This window comes from Physeter macrocephalus, chromosome 11, assembly GCF_002837175.3.
Source record: "Physeter macrocephalus isolate SW-GA chromosome 11, ASM283717v5, whole genome shotgun sequence".
In the NCBI taxonomy this organism is placed as follows: domain Eukaryota; kingdom Metazoa; phylum Chordata; class Mammalia; order Artiodactyla; family Physeteridae; genus Physeter; species Physeter macrocephalus.
In genome coordinates, this window is record NC_041224.1 from 47,459,558 (window position 1) to 47,484,341 (window position 24,784).

General features: G+C 34.8%; 1 protein-coding gene across 2 annotated transcripts in view; it reads left to right on the forward strand.

Annotated features, from left to right (window-relative positions):
• The window catches only part of UNC13C (unc-13 homolog C), a 654,288-nt gene that overhangs the window by 117,234 nt on the left and 512,270 nt on the right, over positions 1-24,784 (forward strand). For both annotated transcript variants that reach the window (XM_055087954.1, XM_024128858.1), the window contains 2 exons: positions 19,627-19,649; positions 20,236-20,300. In XM_055087954.1, the coding sequence (XP_054943929.1) occupies positions 19,627-19,649; positions 20,236-20,300 (88 nt within the window). The remainder of the gene's footprint in view (positions 1-19,626; positions 19,650-20,235; positions 20,301-24,784) is intronic.

The following is a 24,784-nucleotide window of genomic DNA, read 5'->3' on the forward strand; positions in this document are numbered from 1 at the left end:
TCATACAGGTCTTTTGTCTCCTTAGGTAGGTTTATTCCTAGATATTTTATTCTTTTTGTTGCAGTGGTAAATGGGAGTGTTTTCTTAATTTCATTTTCAAATTTTTCATCATCAGTGTACAGGAATGCAAGAGATTTCTGTGCATTAATTTTGTATCCTGCTACTTTACCAAATTCATTGATTAGCTCTACTTTTCTGGTAGCATCTTTAGGATTCTCTATGTATAGTACCATGTCATCTGCAAACAGTGACAGCGTTACTTCTTCTTTTCCGATTTGGATTCCTTTTATTTCTTCTCTGATTGCTGTGGCTAAAACTTCCAAAACTTGGTAAATTTAAGAAAATTGAAATCGTATCAAGTATCTTTTCCAACCACAGTGCTATGAGACTAGATGTCAATTACAGGAAAAGATCTGTAAAAAATACAAACACATGGAGGCTAAACAATACACTACTTAATAACCACGTGAGCACTGAAGAATACAAAGGGGAAATCAAAAAATACCTAGAAACAAATGACACTGGAGACTCGATGACCCAAAACCTATGGGATGCAGCAAAAGCAGTTCTAAGAGGGAAGTTTATAGCAATACAGTCCTACCTTAAGAAACAGGAAACATCTCAAATAAACAACGTAACCTTGCACCTAAAGCAATTAGAGAAAGAAGAACAAAAAACCCCCAAAGTTAGCAGAAGGAAAGAAATCATAAAAATCACATCAGAAATAAATGGAAAAGAAATGAAGGAAATGATAGCGAAGATCAATAAAACTAAAAGCTGGTTCTTTGAGAAGAGAAGCAAAATTGATAAACCATTAGTCAGACTCATCAAGAAAAAAAGGGTGAAGACTCAAATCAACAGAATTAGAAATGAAAAAGGAGAAGTAACAACTGACACTGCAGAAATACAAAGCCTGATGAGAGATTACTAAAAGCAACTCTATGCCAATAAAATGGGCAACCTGGAAGAAATGGAAATATTCTTAGAAATGCACAACTTTCCGAGACTGAACCAGGAAAAATAGAAAATATGAAGAGACCAATCACAAGCACTGAAATTCAAAGTGTGATTAAAAATCTTCCAACAAACAAAAGCCCAGGACCAGATGTATTCACAGGTGAATCAGTGTCTTATAGTTTTCTGAGTATAGGTCTTCTACCTCCTTAGGTATGTTTATTCCTAGGTATATTATTCTTTTTGTTGCAGTGGTGAATGTGATTGTTTCCTTAATTTCTCTTTTCTCAAACTCATTCTATGAGGCCACCATCACCCTACTACCAAAACCAGACAAAGATGTCACAAAGAAAGAAAACTACAGGCCAATATCACTGATGAACATAGATGCAAAAATCCTCAACAAAATACTAGCAAACAGAATCCAACAGCACATTAAAAGGATCATACACCATGATCAAGTGGGGTTTATCCCAGGAATGCAAGGATTCTTCAATATATGCAAATCAATTAACATGATACACCACATTAACAAATTGAAGGCGAAAAACCATATGATTTTCTCAATCGATGCAGAGAAAGCTTTCAACAAAATTCAACACCCATTTATGACAAAAACCCTGGAGAAAGTAGGCATAGAGGGAACTTTCCTCAACATAATAAAGGCCATATATAACAAACCCACAGCCAACCTCATCCTCAATGGTGAAAAACAGAAACCATTTCCACTAAGATCAGGAACAAGACAAGGTTGCCCACTGTCACCACTATTATTCATCAGTGTCTTATAGTTTTCTGAGTATAGGTCTTCTACCTCCTTAGGTATGTTTATTCCTAGGTATATTATTCTTTTTGTTGCAGTGGTGAATGTGATTGTTTCCTTAATTTCTCTTTCTGATCTTTCGTTGTTAGTGTATAGGAATGCAAGGGATTTCTCTGCATTAATTTTGTATCTTACAACTTTACCAAAGTCATTGATTAACTCTAGTAGTTTTCTGGTGACATCTTTAGGATTATCTATGTATCGTATCATGTCATCTGCAAACAGTGACAGATTTACTACTACTTTTCCAATTTGTGTTTCTTTTATTTCCTTTTCTTCTCTGATTGCCATGGCTAGGACTTATAAAAGTATGTTCAATAATAGTGGCGAGAGTGGACATCCTTGTTGTGTTCCTGATCTTAGAGGAAATGCTTTGTTTTTCACCATTGAGAATGATGTTTGCTGTGGTTTTGTTGTACATGGCCTTTATTATTAGACGTAGGTTCCTGCTATGCCCATTTTCTGGAGAGTTTTTATCATAAATGTGTTTTGAATTTTGTCAAAAGATTTTTCTGCGTCTATTGAGATCATATGGTTTTTATTCAATTTGTGAATATGGTGTATCACCTTAATTAATTTGCATATACTCAAGAATCCTTGCATCCCTCTGATAAATCCCCCTTGATCATGTTTTATGATCCTTTTAGTGTGTTGCTGGATTCTGTTTGCTAGAAATTTGTTGAGGACTTTTGCATCTGTGTTCATCAGTGGTACTGGTCAGTAATTTTCTTTTTTGGTAGTTTTTGTCTGGTTTTGGTATCAGGGTGATGGTGGCCTCATAGAATGAATTTGGGAGTGTTCCTCTGCAATTTTTTGGAAGAGTTTGAGAAAGATGGGCATTAGCACTTCTCTAAATGTTTGATAAAATTCACTTGTGAAGCCATCTTGTCCTGGACTTTAGTTTGTTGGAAGATTTTTTTTTAACATGTTTATTGGAGTATAATTGCTTTACAATGGTGTGTTAGTTTCTGCTTTACAACAAAGTGAATCAGTTATATACATATGTTCCCATATCTCTTCCCTCTTGCGTCTCCCTACCTCCCACCCTCCCTATCCCACCCCTGAAGGTGGTCACAAACCACCTAGCTGATCTCCCTTTGGAAGATTTAAAAATCACAATTTCAGTTTCATTACTTGTGAATGGTCTAGTGCATATTTTCTTGGTGCAGTCTTGGAAAGTTATACCTTTCTTAGACTTTGTCCATTTCTCCTAGTTTGTCCATTTTATTGGCATAGAGTTGTTTGTAGTACTCTCTTATGATGCTTTATATTTCTGTGGTATCCATTGTAACTTCCTTTTTCATTTCTAATTTTATTGATTTGAGTACTCCCTCTTTTTCCTTTTATTTTTTTGTGGTGAGTATGGTCTTTTTTTTTTTTTTTTTATATCTTTATTGGAGTATAATTCTTCACAATGGTGTGTTACCTTCTGCTGTATAACAAAGTGAATCAGCTGTACATAAACATATATCCCCATTTATCTTTACTCTTGCATCACCCTCCCTCACACCCTCCTTATCCCACCCCTCTAGGTGGTCATAAAGCACTGAGCTGATCTCCCTGTGCTATGTGGCTGTTTCCCACTAGCTATCGGTTTTACATTTGGTAGTGCATGTAGGTCCATGCCACTCTCTCACTTTGCCCCAGCTTACTGTCCCCCCTCCTCATGTCCTCAAGTCCATTCTCTAGTAGGTCTGCATCTTTATTCCCGTATTGCCTCTAGGTTCTTCATGACCTTTTTTTTAAATTCCATATATATGTGTTAGCATACAGTATTTGTTTTTATCTTTCTGACTTGCTTCACTCTGTATGACAGACTCTAGGTCCATCCACCTCACTACAGATAACTCAATTTCGTTTATTTTTATGGCTGAGTAATATTCCATTGTATATATGTGCCACATCTTCTTTATCCGTTCATCTGTCAATGGACATTTAGGTTGCTTCCATGTCCTGGCTTTTGTAAATAGAGCTTCAATGTACATTGTGATACATGACTCTTTTTGAATTATGGTTTTCTCGGGGTATATGCCCAGGAGTGGGATTGGTGGGTCGTATGGTAGTTCTATTTTTAGTTTTTTAAGGAACTTTTATACTGTTCTCCATAGTGGCTGTATCAATTTCCCTCTTTTTCTTGATGTGTCTCACTAAAGGTTCATCAATTTTGTTTATCTTCTCAAAGAACCAGCTTTTAGTTTTATTGATATTTGCTATTATTTTCTTTGTTTCTATTTCATTTATTTCTGCTCTTATCTTTATGATTTCTTTCCTTCTACTAACTTTAGGTTTTGTTTGTTCTTATTTCCTTTAGGTGTAAGATTAGATTGTTTATTTGAGATTATTCTTGTTTCCTGAGATAGGATTGTATTGTTATAAATTTTCCTCTTAGACCTGCTTTTGCTGCATCTCATAGGTTTTGGATCATCATGTTTTCATTGTCACTTGTCTCTAGGTATTTTCTGATTTCCTCTTTGATTTCTTCAGTGAGCTCTTGGTTATTTAGTAACATATTGTTTAGCCTCCATGTGTTTGTGTTTTGTACGTTTTTTCCCCCTGTAATTTATTTCTAATCTCATAGTGTTGTGGTCAGAAAGGATGCTTGAGATCATTTCAGTTTTCTTAAATTTACTGAGGCTTGATTTGTGATCCAAGACTTGATATGTCCTGGAGAGTTTTCCATGTGTACTTGAGCAGAAAGTGTAATCTGCTGTTTTCGGATGGAATGTCCTATAAATATCAATTAAGTCTATATGGTCTGTTGTGTCATTTAAAGCTTGTGTTTCCTTATTACTTTTCTGTCTGGGTGATCTTTCCATTGTTGTAAGTGAGGTGTAAAAGTCTCCCACTATTATTGTGTTACTGTTGATTTCCTCTTGTATAGCTGTTAGCATTTGCCTTATGTATTGAAGTGCTTATATGTTGGGTGCATATATATTTATAATTGTTATATCTTCCTCTTGGATTTATCCCTTAATCATCATGTAGTGTCCTTCCTTGTCTCTTGTAACATTGTTTATTTTAAAGTTTATTTTATTTGATATGAGTATTGGTACTCCAGCTTTCTTTTGATTTCCCTTTGCATGGAATATCTTTTTCCATCCCCCTCCTTCAGTCTGTATGTGTCCCTAGGTCTGAAGTGGGTCTCTTGTAGACATCATATATATGGGTCTTGTTTTTGCATCCATTCAGCAAGCCTCTGTCTTTTGGTTGGAGTATTTAATCCATTCACATTTAAGGTAGTTATCAATATGTATGTTCCTATTACCATTTTCTTAATTGTTTTGGGTTTGTTTTTGTAGGTCCTTTTCTTCTCTTGTGTTTTCCACTTAGAGACATTCCTTTAGCCTTTGTTGTAGAGCTGGTTTGGTGGTGCTGAATTTTCTTAGCTTTTGCTTGTCTGTAAAGCTTTGGATTTCTCTGTTGAATCTGAATGCGATTCCTGCTGGGTAATCTTGCTTTTAGGTTCTTCCCTTTCATCTGTTTAGATATATCATGCCATTCCCTCTGGCCTGTACAGTTTCTGCTGAGAAATCAGCTGTTAACCTTATGGGAATTTCCTTGTATCTTATTTGTCATTTTTCCCTTGTTGCTTTTAATAATTTTTCTTTGTCTTTAATTCTTGTCAATTTGATTACTATGTGTTTTAACATGTTTCTCCTTGGGTTTATCGTGTCTGGGACTCTGTGCTTCCTGGACTTGGGTGGCTATTTCCTTTCCCATGCTAGGGAAGTTTTCGACTATAATCTCTTCAAATATTTTCTCGGGTCCTTTCTCCCTTCTCCTTCTGGGACCCCTATAATGTGAATGTTGGTGTGTTTAGTGTTGTCCCAGAAGTCTCTTAGACTGTCTTCATTTCTTTTCTTTGTGTTCTTTTTTCTGTTCTGCAGCAGTGATTTCCACCTTTTTGTCTTCCAGGTTGCTTATCTGTTCTTCTGCGTCAGTTATTCTGCTATTGATTCCTTCTAGTGTATTTTTCATTTCAATTATTGTATTGTTCATCTCTGTTTGTTTGTTCTTTTAATTCTTCTAGGTCTTTGTTAAACATTTCTTGCATCCTTTCGATCTTTGCTTCCATTCTTTTTCTGAGGTCCTGGATCATCTTCACTATCATTATTCTGAAGTCTTTTTCTGGAATTTTTCCTATCTCCACTTCATGTAGTTGTTTTTCTGGGATATTATCTTGTTCCTTCATCTGGTACATAGTCCTGTGCTTTTTCATTTTGTCTGCCTTTCTGTGAATGTGATTTTCATTCCACAAGCTGCAAGATTCTCTATACTTTTATTAAAGTTTTTCAAAACATCTTTTTTCATACCTGTTTTTTCAGAAAATAATTTTACATCATTATTTCCAGTCTTTACTGTTCTGATTTTTTACTTTCTTTGGGTTATGCTATAATTCTTTTAAGCTTCTTGAGTTGCATTTTAATTTGTTTTAATTTTTTTATTTGCTTAAAACATTTAAGTCTGCAACTCTATCATACCAGAGTTATCCCACAAATATATATGTATGTGTATGCTTAATTTTAGTTTAGCTATTCACATTTCATGATTTACACCATTTTTTTATCCTTTGTAAATCTTAATGGGAAATGTTAATGAGTTTCCAAATGGAGGATTTTTTTGTTTTTTTAAATTACTAACTCATTGTTGATTTCTTATGTAATCCGTCTTTAGGATAACACTTTCATGGAATATGTTGAGGTTTCTTTTGTGGCAAGGTGCATTGTCAATTTTTATTAGTATTTTAAGTGAAAAGAATAAATGTATTTAATTTTGATGTGAATTGTGAAACCACATTTGGTACAGGCCTGAGATTCAGTTTTTCCTTGGTAAATTTTTTTTTGTTTATGTCTTTAAGTGGATGGAAAACTTCCTTTTTTCTCCATTGCTATAGATAATTTTTATCTCATTCGTTTATGTTGTATGAGTGTTTTTATACTGTATTGACTTCCTGATTTACCCAGGTAGCTTCAAAAAAAAATTTTAGCTTTGCTTATGCAGATTCCGTGATGTGGACTTCACGTTAAATATCACCACTGCTTATGTAATTTTATCTTTATATTCAAGGTTGGTATCCTTAGTCCCTAGCACAATGCTTAGCACTTAGGGGGCACTTGATCAATATTTGCTGAATGAATGAATGAATGGTTACAATACCCCTGTAAGCAATTTTGTGTTTTATTTCATTCATAGTTAGTGCTGAATTTCTACTTCATTTGTACATATTGGGAGTTTGTTCTTTTTTTTGAGTTTAGAGAGGCTTTAAAGTTTTAAAAATTACTTACCATTTGTGTATGTGTGTAAAATTGTGGTATATGTGGATCAGTTAGCAGACCATTCCATATTATCTTGTTCTGCCTTGTCCAAAGGACTGGTTTGGATTTTTTAAAACAGAAAATAAAATTCTGTTCATGTTATATGTCACTGTCTTGCTTGGAAGACTATTTGTGATTTCAAATTGCAGTTAGGGTATAAATTCCTTAATAAGGTATGTGAAGACTTTCATACTATGAACTCCGTTTATCTACCTTTTATTTCTTAGTATTTACTCTCACATTCCCATGTTTTAGTTCCTAACACTCTATACTCTTTCAAGCTTCAGTGCCTTTTAAAATTATTTTCCCTCTGCCAAGAATGCCTTCATCTGACAAAGACCCACTCATAAATAATCTCCTATTAATTCTTTCTAAACCCCTTATCCTCTCTGGCTGGAGAGAGAGATTTCTTCTCTTGCTCCCATATCATATCTTTCATATTTTTGACTCAAATTTTCAGGTCACCCCCTTGAACAAAAGTGTAATGTGAGTTAATAAGCATTAATCTTTCACTTAGCACCCACCCTGTCGCATCCAGAATTAGAACTGAAATGTGAGCCATGCTCACAACGTTTCCTTTGCCCTGGCAGCATCTAAGGAATATTGATACATTATAAGACAGTTCAAAGCATTCAATAAAAGAGCAGATAATGTGCTTTGAAGATTATGTAGCACATAGTAGGTACTCTGTAAAAGTTAATGGCAACTCAACAGTCCTCTGATAACATTATAGCATTTTCTCTGAATTGTTTTCAGCTCCCATTTCATGATTCTCAGGCATATATTATAAATGTTGTAGAGGTGATAGATATTTTGATGTGCTGGTAAGTAAAGCAAACATATTTCCAAAGCAGATACTGAAATATTACTACCAGTGGAAGCTATATATTATCACTGAAGAACCTTAGAGCAAAGAAGTTTAACAAAACTCCTAAGCCAGGTATGACTCTAGAACTCAGATTCTTTACAAACTTAGAGGTCTCTTCTACCAAATTTCCTTCCAAAGGTGTGTTATGGGGTAAAATATCAAGAGCAGAAACAATTTTTATTTTTATCTTAGGACAATATGAAATGATTATAAATAACTCATTTAAGCATTAGATACTAATTTTAAATATTTTTGTGGTAGCTTGTGAGTAAATACATTTTGTTATAGTTAAGTTTTATTATACATACGAAAACAAAAGCATGAAATTTAGAGTTAGAGGCTTCAGATACATGCTAGTCAAACCTTAGTTCACTTATATGAGGGAAAACTGAGGGCAAAGGTGGTCACATGTTGCCTAAATCACATGCAGATTTCCTTCTCAGGGATGCTCACACAAGAACTTCTGATGGGCTTATTAAACTTACATCATGTGCACTCCTACATGCTAAAGATTTTAGTTTCCTAGGTTCCCATGAAGCATGGTTGATTAGAATAGTGATGTTCACCTGATAAATATTATGTTTAAAAAAATTAACTGTTATTTTGAGACATTAAGAAACATATAGTCACAGAAATTCACTATAATCCCATTTATAGAGGAGGTTTCACTTTAAGTAGATGGAGGCACCATGGGTCTATATTAAAGATATCAAGTCACTGAACTGCAAAATGACCTTGATGTGAGATGGTAGGACTTCTAAGACAAGGAGTATTAGGAGAAGCATTATGGGGAGTATCCAGCATGTAATTAGAATTTTAACCAGAATTCAACTAAGCAAAATAGCTACATGTAGAGTAAAAGGCAATTCATCAAGGAACAAAGCCATCATGAGACTGTGTATATTTATTGCATACATATGTAACATGTACAATATAAATGTATACATATATATAATATACATACATCATTAATATTTCCTACATCTTTATATAGTCTTTAAATGCATTTATTTTAATGATAGCAAATTATTGCATCTAGGTCATAGAACATAATTTTCAATCCACACTTCTATACTTGGCTGTGTATGTTTGTCCAGCTTTTTTTTTTTTTGTAAAAAATGAAACAATGCAGATCCTCACACATAGATTGTTTTCAGTATTTAAAATTATTTTAGTTTGCAAGGGCTGTTGTAACAAAGCACCGTGAACTGAGTGACTGAGAACAAGAGAAATTTTCTCATAGTTCTGGAGGGTAGATCCAGGTGTATTGACAAGGCAGTGCTCTCTCTGAAGGCTCTAGGGATAGATCTGTCAGGCCTCTCTCGTGACTTTTGGTAGGTAGGTCCTAGGCTTCGCAGTATAACTCTGATTTTTATGTGATGTTTTTCTTGTGTGTGTTTATCTGTCTCCAAATTTCTCCTTCTTATAAGGACATCAGTCATACTGGATTGTGGATCACCCTACTGCAGTATGACCTCATTTAATTATATCTGCAAGAACTCTACTCCCAAACAAGGCTATATTCTGAGGTACTGGGAGTTAAGACTTTGGCATATGGATTAAGGGGGACACAATTCAGTCCGTAACAAAATTAATTTCCTTAGCATGAACTTCTGAAAAAGGAATTTATCCATCAGAACAAAGTTTATTGCTAGACATCACTGAAAGGTTTCTGACAAATATAATTTTCACTGTTACCAACCCTATATCAGAGTGCCTGATTCATGATATCCTCAAAGACCTTGGTAATTATTTTCAATATCATTAAAATTAATATCATTATTCTAAACTTTGCTAATTTTATAATCATGGTTAGGCATAGTTTTAATAAACTGGTTAATTTTTCATGCTTATTGACCATTGCATTCTAATTTGTGAATTATCTAGTCACATTCTTGACCGTGTATCTATTGTGGTATTAGTGTCACTTTTTACAGACATGTGAGAGTTCTTTATACATTGAACATATTAATATACATGTTTTCAGCAAAAAATATTTTTATTTTCTTGTTTTTATATACAAAAATAGTAAATGAATATAAATTTATCAAACATTTCTCTTTGTATTCTTTTACCTCTACGTTTGAGCATATCTTCTTATTCCATAGACTTAATAAATATACATTTTTATTTTTATTTTTTCTTACTTGAATTTGAATTACTTTAAATTTAATAATACATCTGGAACTTCATGATATATGTATGAGATACAAATGAGTGTTAGAAATATTTACCCAATGTTCTAAGTAGCATTTATTTATAATTTTTATTTCATATTGGAATATATTTGATTTCAATGTTGTGTTAAGTTTCAGATGTACAGCAAAGTGATTCAGTTATACATATACATATATCTATTTTTCAAATTCTTTTTCCATTTAGGTTATTACAGAATATTGAGCAGAGATCCGTCTGCTATCAACCAGGTCCTTGTTGGTTATCTATTTTAAATATAGTAGTGTGTATTTGTGAATCCCAAACTCCCAATTTATCCCTACCCCCACATTTCCCTTTTGGTAACCATAAGTTTGTTTTCTAAGTCTGTGAGTCTGTTTCTGTTTTGTAAATAAGTTCAGTTGTATCAGTTTTAAATTTTCTTCATATAAGAAATATCATATGATATTTGTCTTTCTCTGTCTTAGTTCAGTTAGTATGATAATCTCCAGGTCATCCATATTGCTGCAAATGGTATTATTTCACACTTTTTAATGGCTGAGTAATAGTCCATTGTATACATGTACCACGTCTTCATCCATTCATCTCTTGATGACTTGGACTCTTAGGACTTTTAGGTTGTTTCCACGTCTTGGCTATTGTAAAAAAACGTTGCAGTGAACATTGGGGTGCATGTATCCTTTTGAACCATGTTTTTCTCTGGATACATGCCCAGGAGTGGGATTGCTGGATTATGTAGTAGCTCTATTTTTAGTTTTTTAAGGAACCTCCATACCATTCTCCATAGTGGCTGCACCAGTTTACATTCCCACCAACAGTGTAGGAGGGTTCCCTTTTCTCCACATGCTCTTCAGAATTTGTTTGTAGAGTTTTTGATGATAGCCACACTGACTGGTGTGAGATGTTATATATCTCATTGTAATATTGACTTGCATTTCTCTAATAATTAGCAACGTTGAGCATCTTTTCATGTGCCTGTTGACCATCTGCATGTCTTCTTTGGAGAAATGTCTGTTTAGGTCCTCTGCCCGTTTTCTGATTGGATTTTTCTTTACTTTTTTTTTTTTTTTTTTTTGATGAGCTGCATGAGCTGTTTGTAACTTTTGGAGATTAATACCTTGTCCCTCTCATTGTTTGCAAATATGTTCTCCCATTCTGTGGGTTGTCTTTTCATTTTGTTTATGGTTTACTTTCCTGTACAAAAGCTTTTAAGTTTAATTAGGTCCCATTTGTTTGTTTTTATTTTTATTTTCATTACTCTAGGAGACGGATCAAAAAAGATCTTGCTGCAATTTATGTCAAAGAGTGTTCTACCTATGTTTTCTTCTAAGAGTTTTATAGTATCCAGTTTTACACTTAGGTCTTTAATCCATTTTGAGTTTATTTTCGTGTATGTGGTTAGAGAATATTCTAATTTCATTTTTTTTAATGTAGCTGTCCAGTTTCCCCAGCACCATTTATTGAAGAGACTGTCTTTTCTCCATTGTATAGTCTTGCCTCCTTTGTTGTAGATTAATTGACCATAAGTGCATGGTTTAATTTCTGGGCTTTCTATCCTGTTCCACTGAACTATATTTCTGTTTTCTTTGTGCCAGTACCATACTGTTTTGATGACTGTAGCTTTGTAGTATAGTCTGAAGTCAGGGTCCCTGATTCCTCCAGCTCCATTTTTCTTTTTCAAGATTGCTTTTGCTATTCGGGGCCTTTTGTGTCTCTATACAAATTTTAAGATTTTTTGTTCTAGTTCTGTGAAAAGTGCCATTGGTAATTTGATAGAGATTGCATTGAATCTGTAGATTGCCTTGGGTAGTATAGTCATTTTGACAGTATTGATTCTGTCAATCCACGCTCATGGTATATCTTTCCATTTGTTTGTGTCATCTTTGATTTTTTTCATTAGCATCTTATAGTTTTCGGAGTACAGATCTTTTCCCTCCTTAGTTGGCTTTATTCCTAGGTACTTTATTCTTTTTAATGCGATGGTGAATGGGGTTGTTTCTTTAATTTCTCTTTATGATCTTTCATTGTTAGTGTATAGCAATGCAACAGATTTCTGTGTATTAATTTTATATCCTGCAACTTTACCAAATTCATTGATTTACTCTAGTAGTTTCCTGGTGGCATCTTTAGGATTATATTTGTATAGTATCATGTCATCTGCAAACAGTGACAGTTATACTTCTTTTCCAATGTGAATTCCTTTTGTTTCTTTTTCTTCTCTGATTGGCATGGCTAGTACTTCCAAAACTATTTTGAATAAAGGTGGCAAGAGTGGATATCACTGTCTTGCTCCTGATCTTAGAGGAGATGATTTCACCTTCTCACCATTGAGTATGATGTTAGCTGTAGGTTTGTCATATATGGGCTTTATTATGTTGAGGTATGTTCCCTCTATATCTAGTTTCTGGAGAGTTTTCATCATAAATGAGTGAATTTTGTCAAAAGCTTTTTCTGCATCTATTGAGATGATCATATGATTTTTGTTCTTTAATTTGTTAATGTGGTGTATCACACTGATTCATTTATGGATATTAAAAAAATCCTTGCATTCCTGGGATAAATCCCACTTATAGTGTATGATCCTTTTAATGAATTGTTGCATTTGGTTTACTAGTATTTTGTTGAGGATTTTTGCATCTATGTTCATCAGTAATATTGGCCTATAATTTTCTTTTTTGTGGTATCTTTGTCTGGTTTTGGCATCGGGGGATGGTGGCCTCATAGAATGAGTTTGGGAATATTCCTTCCTCTGCAATTTTTTGGAATAGTTTGAGAAGGATAGGCATTAACTCTTCTCTAAATGTCTGATAGAATTTGCCTGTGAAACCATCTGGTCCTGGACTTTTGTTTGTTGTGAGCTTTTTCATCACGGTTTCAATTTCAGTACTTGTGATTGGCATATTCATATTTTCTATGTCTCCCTGGTTCAGTCTTGGGAGACTGTATCTTTCCAAGAATTTGTCCACTTCTTCTAGGTTGTTCCTTTCATTGGCATATAGTTGCTTGTAAGTATTTTCTTATTATCCTTTGTGTCCATTGTAACTTCTCCTTTTTCATTTCTAATTTTTTGTATTTGAGCCCTCTTTCTCGGTTTTTTTTCTTGATGAGCCTGACTAAAGGTTTATCAGTTTTGTTTATCTTTTCAGAGAACCACGTTTTAGTTTTATTGATCTTTTCTATTGTTCTTCGCTATTTCAATTTTTTCTGCTCTGATCTTTATGGTTTCTTTTGTTCTGCTAGCTTTGTATTTTGTTTGTTGTTCTTTTTCTAGTTGCTTTAGGTGTAAGTTTAGGCTATTTATTTGAGATTTTTCTTGTTTCTTGAGGTGAGCTTGAATTGCTGTGGACTTCCCTCTTAGAACTGCTTTTGCTGAGCCCCATAGGTTTCGGATTTGTCATGCTTTCATTTTCATTTTTCTCCAGGTATTTTTTGATTTCTTTATTGATTTCTTCAATGATCCATTGGTTGTTTGGTAGCATATTGTTTAGCTTCCATGTGTTTGTGTTTTTTTCCAGTTTTTTTCTTGTAGTTGATTTCTAATCTCATTTCATTGTGGTCAGAATAGATGATTGATATGATTTCAATTTTATTAAATTTATTTAGGCTTGATTTTGTCACCCAGCATGTGGTAAGGTCTGGAGAATGTTCCATGTGCAATAGGGAGAATGTTTATTCTGCTGTTTTTGGATGGAGTGCTCTATAAATATCAATTAGGTCTATCTGATCTAATGTGTCATTTAAGGCCTGTGTTTCCTTTTTGACTTTCTCCCTGTATGATCTGTCTATTGATGAAAGTGGGGTGTTAAAGTCCCCCACTATTAATGTGTTACTGTAGATTTCTCCTTTTATGGCTATTTTTTCCTTATATAGTGTGGTGCTCCCATGTTGGGTACATATATATTTACAATTATTATATCTTCTTCTTGGATTGTTCCCTTGATCATTATGAAGTGTCCTTCTTTGTCTTTTGTAACAGTCTTTATTTTAAAGTCTGTTTTGTATGATATGAGTATTGCTAGTCCAGCTTCCTTTTGATTTCCATTTACATAGAATACCTTATTCCATCCCTTCACTTTCAGTCGGTATGTGTCCCTAGATCTGAAGTGGGTCTCTTATAGACAGCACATATATGGGTCTTATTTTTGTATACGTTCAGCCAGTCTGTGTCTTTTGGTTGGAACATTTAATCCATTTATGTTTAAGGTAATTATCAATATGTATGTTCATATTGCCATTTTGTTAATAGTTTTGTTTTTGTTTTTGTAGGTCTTTTTCCTTCTCTTCCTCTTTTGTTCTCTTCTGTTGTGATTTGATGACTAACATTAGTGTTGTGTTTGGATTCCTTTTTATTTTTTGTGTATCTATTGTAGTTTTTCTCTTTGTGGTTACCATGAGGTTTTGATATAGCAGTCTGTATACAAACAAGATTGTTTTAAGTTGCTGGTCCCTTAATTTCAAAGGCATTTCCAATGTCCTGCGTTTGTACTCTCCTCACAGTTGCTGATTTTGACTTCATATTTGTGTGTGGATGACATCCTACCTTTACTCTGTTTGCCTTTACTGGTGAGCTTTTCCATTCATTATTTTCTTGTTTCTAGTTGTGGCTTTTTCTTTTTCACCTGGAGAAGTTCCTTTAGCATGTGTTGCAAAGCTGTTCTGGTGGTGCTGAGTTCTCTTAGCTTTTTCTTGTCTATAAAGCTTTTGATTTCTCCATCACATCTGAATGAGAGAATTACCTGATAGAGTATTCTTGGTTGTAGGTTCTTCCCTTTCATCACTTTACATATATTGTGCCACTCCCTTCTGGCCTGTAGAGTTTCTGCTGAAAAATCAGCTGATAACCTTATGGGAATTCCCTGTATGTTATTTTTGCTTTTCCCTTGTTGCTTTTACTATTTTCTTTGTCTTTAATTTTTGTCAACTTGATTACTATGTCTCTTGGCATGTTCCTTCTTGGGGTTTTCCTGCCTGGGACTCTCTGCACTTCCTGGACTTGGATGACTGCCTCGTTTCCCATGATAGGGGAGTTTTCAGCTATTAACTCTTCATATATTTTCTCAGATCCTTTCTCTCTGTCTTCTCCTTCTAGGACCTCCATACTGAGAATGTTGGTGTGTTTAATGTTGTCCCAGAGGTCTCTTAGACTGTCCTCATTTCTTTTCATTCTTTTTTCTTTATTCTGTTCTGCAGCAGTGATCTCCACCATTCTGTCTTCCAGTTCACTTATCCATTCTTGTGATTCATGTATTCTGATATTGATTCCTTCTGGTGTATTTTTATTCCAGTTATTGTACTGTTCATCTGTTTGTTCTGTAGATCTTCTTGCTCTTTTTTAAACATTTATTGTATCTTCTCTGTCTGTTCCTCCATTCTTTTTCCAAGATTTTAGATCATCTTTACTATCATTACTCTGAATTCTTTTTCAGGTAGATTACCTATCTCCAGTTCACTTAGTAGTTCTTCTGGGGTTTTATCTTGTTCGTTCATCTGGGACACATTTCTCTGCTGTCTCATTTTGTCTAACTTTCTGTGTTTGCTGTTTCTGTTCCTCAGGAGGCAGGGTTTTAGTTCTTCTTGCTTCTGCCATCTGTCCCCTGATGGATAATGCTGGTCTAAGGGGCTTATGCCAGCTTCCTGGTGGGAGGGACTGGTTCTTGCCCACTGGTTACTAGAGCTTGGTCTGGTCCCTCTGGTGGGCAGGGCCATGTGAAGGGGTGTGTTCATTGGGAAGCTGTGGGCTCAGGAGGACTTAAAGTAGCCTGTCTGCAGATGGGTGGGGCTGTGTTCCCACCTTGTTGGTTGTTTGGCCTGAGGTGTTTCAGCACTGGAGCATACAGGCCATTGGGTGGGGCCAGGTCTTGTGGGAAAATGGTGACCTACAGGAGGGCTCTTACCTATGAGTATTCTCTAGAACTACAGCCTCCATTATCTTTTCCCCTGCAGTGAGCCACAGCTTCCCCCTGCCTCTGCAGGAGACCCTCCAATACCAGCAAGTAGGTCTGGCCCAGGCTCTTATGAGGTCATTGCTTTTTCCCCTGCGTCCGGGTGTGCACAAGACCTTGTGTGCAACATCCAAGAGTGGAGTTTCTGTTTCTCCCATTCCTGTGGAATTCCTGTGATCAGAACCCCACTGACCTTCAAAGCCAGATGCTCTGGGGACTCCTCCTGATGCAAGACTCTCATGATGGGGTACCTGATGTGGGGATCAGAACTTTCACTCCTCTGGGATAACTTCTGTCATATAATTGTTTTCCAGTTTGTGGGTCACCCACCTGGCAGGTATGTGATTTGATTTTATCATGATTGTGCTTCTCCTAGTGTCTCATTTGGCTTCTTCTTTGTCTTTGGATGTAGGATATCTTTTTTGGTAGTTTCCAGTGTTTTTTTGTCAATGGTTGTTCAGCAGTCAGTTGTGATTTTGGTGTTTTGGTGAGAGGGGGTGAGCTCAAGTCCTTCTACTCTGCCATCTTGTCTCTGCCCCCATAAGCATCATTTATTAACTAATGTTTCTCATTTTCTTTGATAATAATATGTCCATTCTTATTCACTAAGTTCGTAAGTATAAGGGTATATTACTTTGGTATATTTTATGTTTCACCGATCTTCTATTTTGCCACAACCATAATATTTTAGCTATTATAGACTTTTAATATTTGTGTAATCTGTCCTCATTAATCTCCTTTAAAACAATCTTACATGTTTTTACTTGTTTGTTGACCTAGTTATACTTAAAATTAGAATAATTTCAAGTTACAACTTGCTATTAGGATTTTAACTGTTAAATCTATAAATCTGTTAGAAAGTAATTCATCCTCACTATACAGAAAGATGAAATAATAGTTTTCTTTATATGTATTTTTAAATACTTCAATAAAGTTGTATAGCTTATGTAAGGTTGTACATTCATTGCTTAGTAAACATTTATTAGTCATCTGGTGTGTCAGGAATATAATGGAAGTTGACAAAAAGGTTAAATAAACTATCATTGAGGCACTTTTTTAGAAGGATTTCAGATAAGGAAATTGGAAAATTTTGAGGATTAGCCAAGAGGAATACACAGGTGCAGTGCTCATGTATAAAGACCATGAATCCCTGAAAAGTGACAAGATTCCAGGAGAGAGGGTTATGCTTCAACTGAGTTTTGGAGGCTGACAGGCAGTTAGCTGGATGAAGAAAGCGATAACTTGTTTTAGGGGGAGGAAACTGAAAATGCAAAGGCACACATTTAAAAGACAAGTCATGGAAACTAAATGGCAAGAATTTAATAGTGGCCAAAGTGTAGTATGTGATTGAGGACCGGTGAGCCATGAATTTCCAGTATATATAGATCTAATTTTCTCAAATGGTCATTGGGTGACATTGGTGGGTTTTAAAAAGGGAAGTGACATCATATTTGTATTTCAGAAAGGTTTCAAATGGGGACAAGAAAGGAGTCAAAGTGAACAACAAAGGTTCATTGATAATTAATAAAAATATGTATTCAGTGAAAGAATGAATGAACATTGAATGAATCAGTGAATGAAAAGGTAATGTATTACTACATTTAGCAGCTGAAAAATAACAACTTTGGTAAGATTACCTTTATATAGTCAAGTGGTTGCTATAGAAGCCAGTTAGAATAGAAGACTATGTCACAGTACTGGATATTTGAAATGAGATCTGATGTCATTGTATTCCAAATTAGTTATTGCTAGTTAGTAGGAAATAACTTAATGTTATTTCATGTGTTGGTTATATATTCACTTTGCCACCTATTTTATTATCCTAATAGTTTTCCAGGTGGTTTGGTTTGGCCTGTTTTCAGGGTATAATACTGTAATTCCTGAAAAATAATAACTCTGTATTTTACCTTTCAACATTTGTGTTGTTTATTTCTGTTTTAATATATTGGCCAGAATTTCTGGAATTAAGTTAAAATATGGTAGTGAACATTTTTGTTTTGCTTTTAATAACAGGGATGCCCTAATATTTTACACTTAAGTTGATTCTGAAATATGTTTTTAGCATATTAAACTTAAGACTCATTCCAATCCTATTTTAAATAGGTTAAAATTATTTGGAAGATTTTGAAATTTTGTCTAATAACTTGTGTGTTCCTGTTGAAATGCAGATATGTATTTTATGACCAGTTAATATGTCATGTTAAATTCGTCAGTGATTTTAAATCATGCTTATGAAAAAATCTTCATGGCTATGATATATTATTCTTCTGATGCTGTGCTGAATTTTATTTTCTGTATTTTGTGAAGTATTTAAAAATGTTTATGGCCATAAATAAGATTTGCTTTATTACTCTGTATTGTGCCTTACCCTGTTTTATATTCAAAGATGGAAACCTGGGATATTGTAAAATCTTAAATATTGCACAAAAATATTTAGTTATGTTAACCTGTTCGTACTTAATGGGTCAAGAAAACAAATATATTTCAGATTTTTATCAATAAAGGTCATCATTGAGTTACATGACCTCGGGGAAATCTTTCTGTCTCTGGGGCTCATCTATAAAAATAAGGGGATTGGACTACATGAACTGTAAGGTCATGCCACCTCTAGCTTTTTGCAAACTTGTATTCATAGAGAAATCCTTCCAGCTTTATGCTAAAAAGCAATAACACTATGTAAGGTAGAAATGGACCATGCTATGATGACCCTTACAGATTTAGACTTGAGTTTCAAAAAGAAAAAAAAAAAACAAAAAAGCACTAGCCCATTGTTCATCTACTTGGGCCCATAAGCAATTGAAAGTGATAAATGTTGACCTTGTGATTTATCTTAAGTTGCACTGGAGAACTGTGGATCAACCACCCCTCACTGTTTTGTTCAATTCACCTGAAACGTTGGATCCAAAGGGCAGCAGGTGGGGGATCAGAAGCCCTGGATTTGTGTCCCACTCTGTCATTTACTAGTTTGGGGATCCTAAGTCATTTAACCCCTTTAGGCAAGTTTTCTTATTTGCAAGATGAAATATACTTAATTAATCTTTTAGTTCTGAAGTTCTATGAGAAGCCATAAATAATCCCTCAATAAAACACCTTTAGTTTATATAGTCACCTGGGGTTTACTTTCATATATATTGATCTTAATTGATCCTCTCCACAACATTTGGAGGCAAAAAGCAAAGTATTAGTGACTTCATTTCAGAGTTAGGTCTAGACTCCAGACTCCAGAGAATTTGGTAGTTTGCCCAGTGTGCTTAGTAAGTGGCAGAGCCCCAACTGGAGCCTAGGCATTCTGATACTTCAACTGTTCTTTTCTTTTTATGACACACTGGCTTTCGTTAAGTCCTGTAATCACCCTTTTATACTTTTCAAGCATTCTGGCACATTTTCCGGCTCTTTAAATTGTGAGGACCAACTATCATTCTTCACTTGGGGTTCATTTATTATTTTAAACTATATAACACTAACACTTTGTTCATGTATATGTTTAAATGATTTCTTGAAAAGTACTCCATCTAACATTTATTCCTTCTTTTCCTGATTCTCTTTCAGATAGCAGTTCTGTGGATGAAAAGGTTTTAAATCATACTTTTTCTTCCCTCCTGAGGGATCTTGTCTTTTGTACATGTTTGTTTGTGACATATTAGACCTGTTTTGGTTCTTCTGTTTTAGTTGTGAACTGTGCATGTTATCCCAGCTTTCCATTCTTTGGTTGTCCTTTAAGTGTGCCCCAATCTGTTGCATTTATGAAGAGGTTACACCTTGCCAGCTTCGCTTACTTTAGCTTACACTTGCCAACCTAGGGGTCTGCTACGGTCAAACTCAGCATCTGTTTTTAAGTCTGGCGAATCATGATCTCTCTGACTGATTCATGATCTTCACTGCACATACCAAGTTTTAAGGGCAAATAGTATTTGGAATATGATATTTTCCTCGACTCTGCCAGTGCTTTTGTCTGAATGCTGACAGCTAATTTCAAAACCTCCACTCACAAAAACACAGTAGCTTTGACTTGAAGCTGACCCTGCTTAGCATCTGTCATACTAGGTGTTATGTGTCTAGTGCAGTTGACGCGTGTTCCAAATTCAGGTATACACAGCTATAGGATGCTAAAAGCCTCTTTCTTTTGTTTTGTTTTGTTCTTCTCCATTTTCGTTTAAGGCTCGAATAGTATGTGGCAATGACTTGGATGCTTCCAAATTCTCTGCACTACAGGCGTTTGGTGGGTAAGTACATTCATAACCTTTCTAATTCATTCTGTTCATCAATGTTTCTCAGTGGTGGTCTCAACATATGTATTTTGAGTGCAGAATGTTGCATGATGGTATAATTAGCTTGCCTAGCTGTTGCTTTCTTTTCACAGTAAAATGGCTTTCATAGTGTTTTAAAAAAAGTAATGTAAAGATTTGTGTATATTTATGTTCAATTATATATACATGTATCTATATATAAGGAACAAAGTTGAAATCACCTAGCCAGAATAAACATTAACATGATCATTCCATACACAAAACATAACCGTATAATTTTACATTACTGAGTTCATGTTAATAAAATTAAGTGTTTTGATCTGCTTGTTTGCACTTTACGATGTGTGCATGAACATTTTTTATATGTCAATAAGTGAATAAATGTAATCTTCACCATTATTTTTTATAGTTCCATTTAATGAGTGTATAAAGTATTTAAAATGTAATCACAAAATAATGTATTAATTATATTTTCTATGTAAGATACTCAAACAGCAAAGGATCTCCTTTAATGCCCCTAATGATACATTGGTATCAGTTTGGCATGTGTGTTGTCAGGCCTTTTTCTGTGTGCCTGCAAACATATATGTTCTATAAGTTCATATAGAATAGTAGTTTTGTTTGTCTCTGTGCATTGAACATAAATTAGGCCATTCTATATGTAAATAAAGAAGCACTAATTTAGTGCTGACATAATAGCAGATATCATTACAATTGTTTCATATATAATGACTCATTTGTTCCTTACAATAGCCCTGTTGAGGTAAGTACTGTTTTGACCTCCATTTTACACATGAGGAAACTGATGTATAAAGTAATTAAATTCATATATGACTCATTTGTTCCTTACAATAGCCCTGTTGAGGTAAGTACTGTTTTGACCTCCATTTTACACATGAGGAAACTGATGTATAAAGTAATTAAAAACAAAGAAAGAAAGAAAAGCAACCAAAACCAAACCTTTCTCTTCGTACAGCTAGTAAGTAGCAAAGTCATTATTCAAAAGTTAGTCTAGTTCCAGAGTCTGTGATCTTAATTACTATACTATATTTCATCTGCAACTTGTGGGTTTCTTTTTCCTTACCTTTTCTTTTTTACTATTTGACAACATACCTTGGAAAACTTTCCACTTCATTATTCATAAGCGATGTAAATATTTCAAAACATTAATGTTTGTTCATTATTCTATTAATGAATTTTCCAGAATATTTCTGTGTCATTATTGTAAATGATACTAGAACAAACATATAATCAGTTTTCGAAGTGTAATGTGTAGACCAAAGTTTATGCACAGGATAGATAGTTAAATTGTTTTATAAGTGTTGAAATTTGAACACATTTGTGTACAATAGAAATAGAAGCAAAATTTAGATATATGGTTTAGGGTTTTTTGGAGGGGCAAAGAAATAATCTCACAGTTATGTTTTATAATATTCTCATCCTCTTCAAATGAATTTTGTTAAATAACATCCACATGCTATTTTCTTTAAATTAAACATATGAAAATTTTTAAGTTTCAAATTTAAAGCTCCCGGATAATAACATCATTTTTACTGAGATTTTTCAAGTAAGTAACTAAGTTATTATTTATGTATACAAACATTTCAATGTCCTTTAAATATGTGAAGAATTATATTCACATTTGTAATGTCACAATAATTTAAATATGTTATAAAAATGAACTGTGGCTAAAGTTCACTATGGATTATTTATAGAAAATTCAGGTAATACATGGATTACTCTCTCCCCACTACCCCACATATACTGTCTTTAAGTTTACAAAAAAATGATACTGTGACAAAACTAATAAAATGTTTATTTTAGAAAATAAGTTGAATTCCAATTTAAATTTAAAAAAATTTGTATGTCATAGTCTTAGAGGCTTATCTGAGTTTATGAGCTTACAATTCTTTAAATTCCTACCTTCCTGTGGCATCCATCACTTGAAAACAACTTGCTTTCTTAACTCATCTGAATATGGACTTTTATCATTGTCAGAGCAGCAGAGTTAATCTACATCCATGTTTTTGTTAAGTGTATGCTGTGTAAATGTCTAGCTACAATAGGTCATCTTTTCATTTCAATTCTTTAGATCCTTTCTACATTATTTTTCCAGAAATGTCCTATTTCAAGGACTTAGCAAGGGATTTTGGAATTAGGATGGTATGGGAAAGAGGTGATAATTTTTAGTCTTCAAGAGAATTTGCTGTTATCTGAAGGCAAGTTCCTCTTGAAGAACCTGAAGAGTACATTTAAATGCAAGCTTTCAGTCACAACCTATTCCCAAAATATTTGTTTATTTTCCTTTCCCTATCAATATTTTAAAATATGTATTTTAGTAGAGTAAAATATTGCTGTAATCCTCAATATTAAAATTTCTGTTGTCCTGGGAAACTGTCACTGGAACAGATTTTGAAAATAGGGAGTCATTGCTGCTTCAGGGCAAGGCTACTATATCCTTCACCTCTCTGCCTTCAGCATCCCTAATGCGTTCAGAGCCGAACCACATCCATCCTTCCCTCTCACTTCTCAAGTGTCAATAAAAGCACAGTCTATACACACTGAAACCAGATAATGGAATTAACAGTGCTGCTGATTTCTGCTCATTCTCTGTACGTCTCCTGTAAGCGTTGCTGGAAAATTCATGCCAAACATTATTATTTTTCCTATCTGTTACAATAAAAATTCAGACAGGTTCTTGGAAAAGAACTGAGAGGAAGAGAGAAAAGATGCACAGAAAAAGAGAAGGCTGGAGAGATGCTTGTTTCAGTGAAATCATTACATTTAACATCTTAGTGCTTTTATAAGAGTTTGGTAACTTTTGTCATATACGTAGGCTAAGAGTCATACCAAGATGACAGATGTACAAGAGCTTTTGGGGGAGAAACATCTCAGGTAAAGTGGAGAGACAGACAACAGGAGTAGGCAAGAAGGGCCTTGGACCATGATATAGGTCTGATACCTGGAAAAGGGGGAGGAGAAAGAAGGAGGACTAGGTATGAAAAGCCTTAGACTGACTGCAATGAAACTGCCATGAGACTGCAATAAAGTGTCAGTCAGACCAATGGGGAGTGCCAGAGATGAGGCTGTCTGTTAGACGGGTCCCACCTTGAGCATACAGGGGCAGTTCATTACCCTCCCCAAGTTCACTCACTGAACACTGGCAGCAGCTTGGGGAGAGTTTGGCCTCAGGTGAATGCTGCAGTTGGTTCTGGAGGTGTGGTTACTGAAGGCTGTCATCCAACTGTTCCTAGATTTTCTCTGAGGAATATCTGAGTGATACATGCCCGTGGCTACCCAGCATCTGACATTTTGATGTCTTTAAATGTCAGTTTGATGACACAGAGATTGACAAATAGAAAAAGAAAAGCTTCTGTTTTGACCTCCCTTTCAAATAGGTAAAATAGCAAAAGAAAAAAAAATACATGAAATAAGTGCTGAGTTTTCCAAGCTTGTTCAATTATTGCCATGAACAAATAACTTTGTGAATGTGAATAAGTTAATTAGCCAAAGTTCTGAACAATTCCTTTGTTTTTAAGTTTACCTTGATTAAAATCATGGTTTTTGTTGTAGTTGTTACACCTGACATGAGTTAGGTGGTACAATATATGGATATAGCAGGTTTAATATACTCTTGATATTTGTCATAGTTCTGACATTGCTTTTATAGTCTCTGTAAACTTTAGGATGTCATATTCTGTCTTCACGCCACCTTCCCCACTGCTAGTCTTGATCTCCATGTTTTCTCAGGGCATGAAATCAGTCACTTAACATGGAAGCTAAGATTGTTCTTACTCTTAAGGGACTCCTAACCCATCTTTTCTCATAGAAGCAGTCTTTTCTCTGGTAGCTGAAAACTTTTTGCTTTTTCCTATCTAGCCCATAAATTAAGTTTTTCCCTGTCCCCTCAGGTAATTTCCTTACTTCTAAAGGAAAGGGCCAGAAATTCTCCCAAGCCAAGATCATGGCTCTTTCCAGAGCTATAAAACCTTTCCCTGTGTCAGTGATTCATCGTGCATTAAACATTCTTACATTCTCTGAACCAGGTTTGCCAAGTACCAAGAAAATGACAGCCCTGGAGTAAGTTTGCTTCACTCACAGTAGCAGGTCACTCTTTGGAGAAAAATGGAAGCCTTTTTCTTTGACTTTCTGATTAGTGTTTTCATGGAAGAACTCTTTTTCTCCCCAGGGGCTTTGGTAGAGGAGTTCACTATAGATTTAGAGAGAAGTGAGTTAGGATTAGGACTGTTAATTGTTATAAGGGTTATCAGATGCAAACAGGATCTACTTGCACAATTCATAATAGTACAGCAATTCAATCACCATGCCTGTACTTTTTTCAACTTATTCAGGTTGCCATCAGTCTAGTTTTAGTCCTCGACACCTTTTTTTTTTTTTTTTTTTTGTGGTATGCGGGCCTCCCTCTGTTGTGACTTCTCCCGTTGCGGAGCACGGGCTCC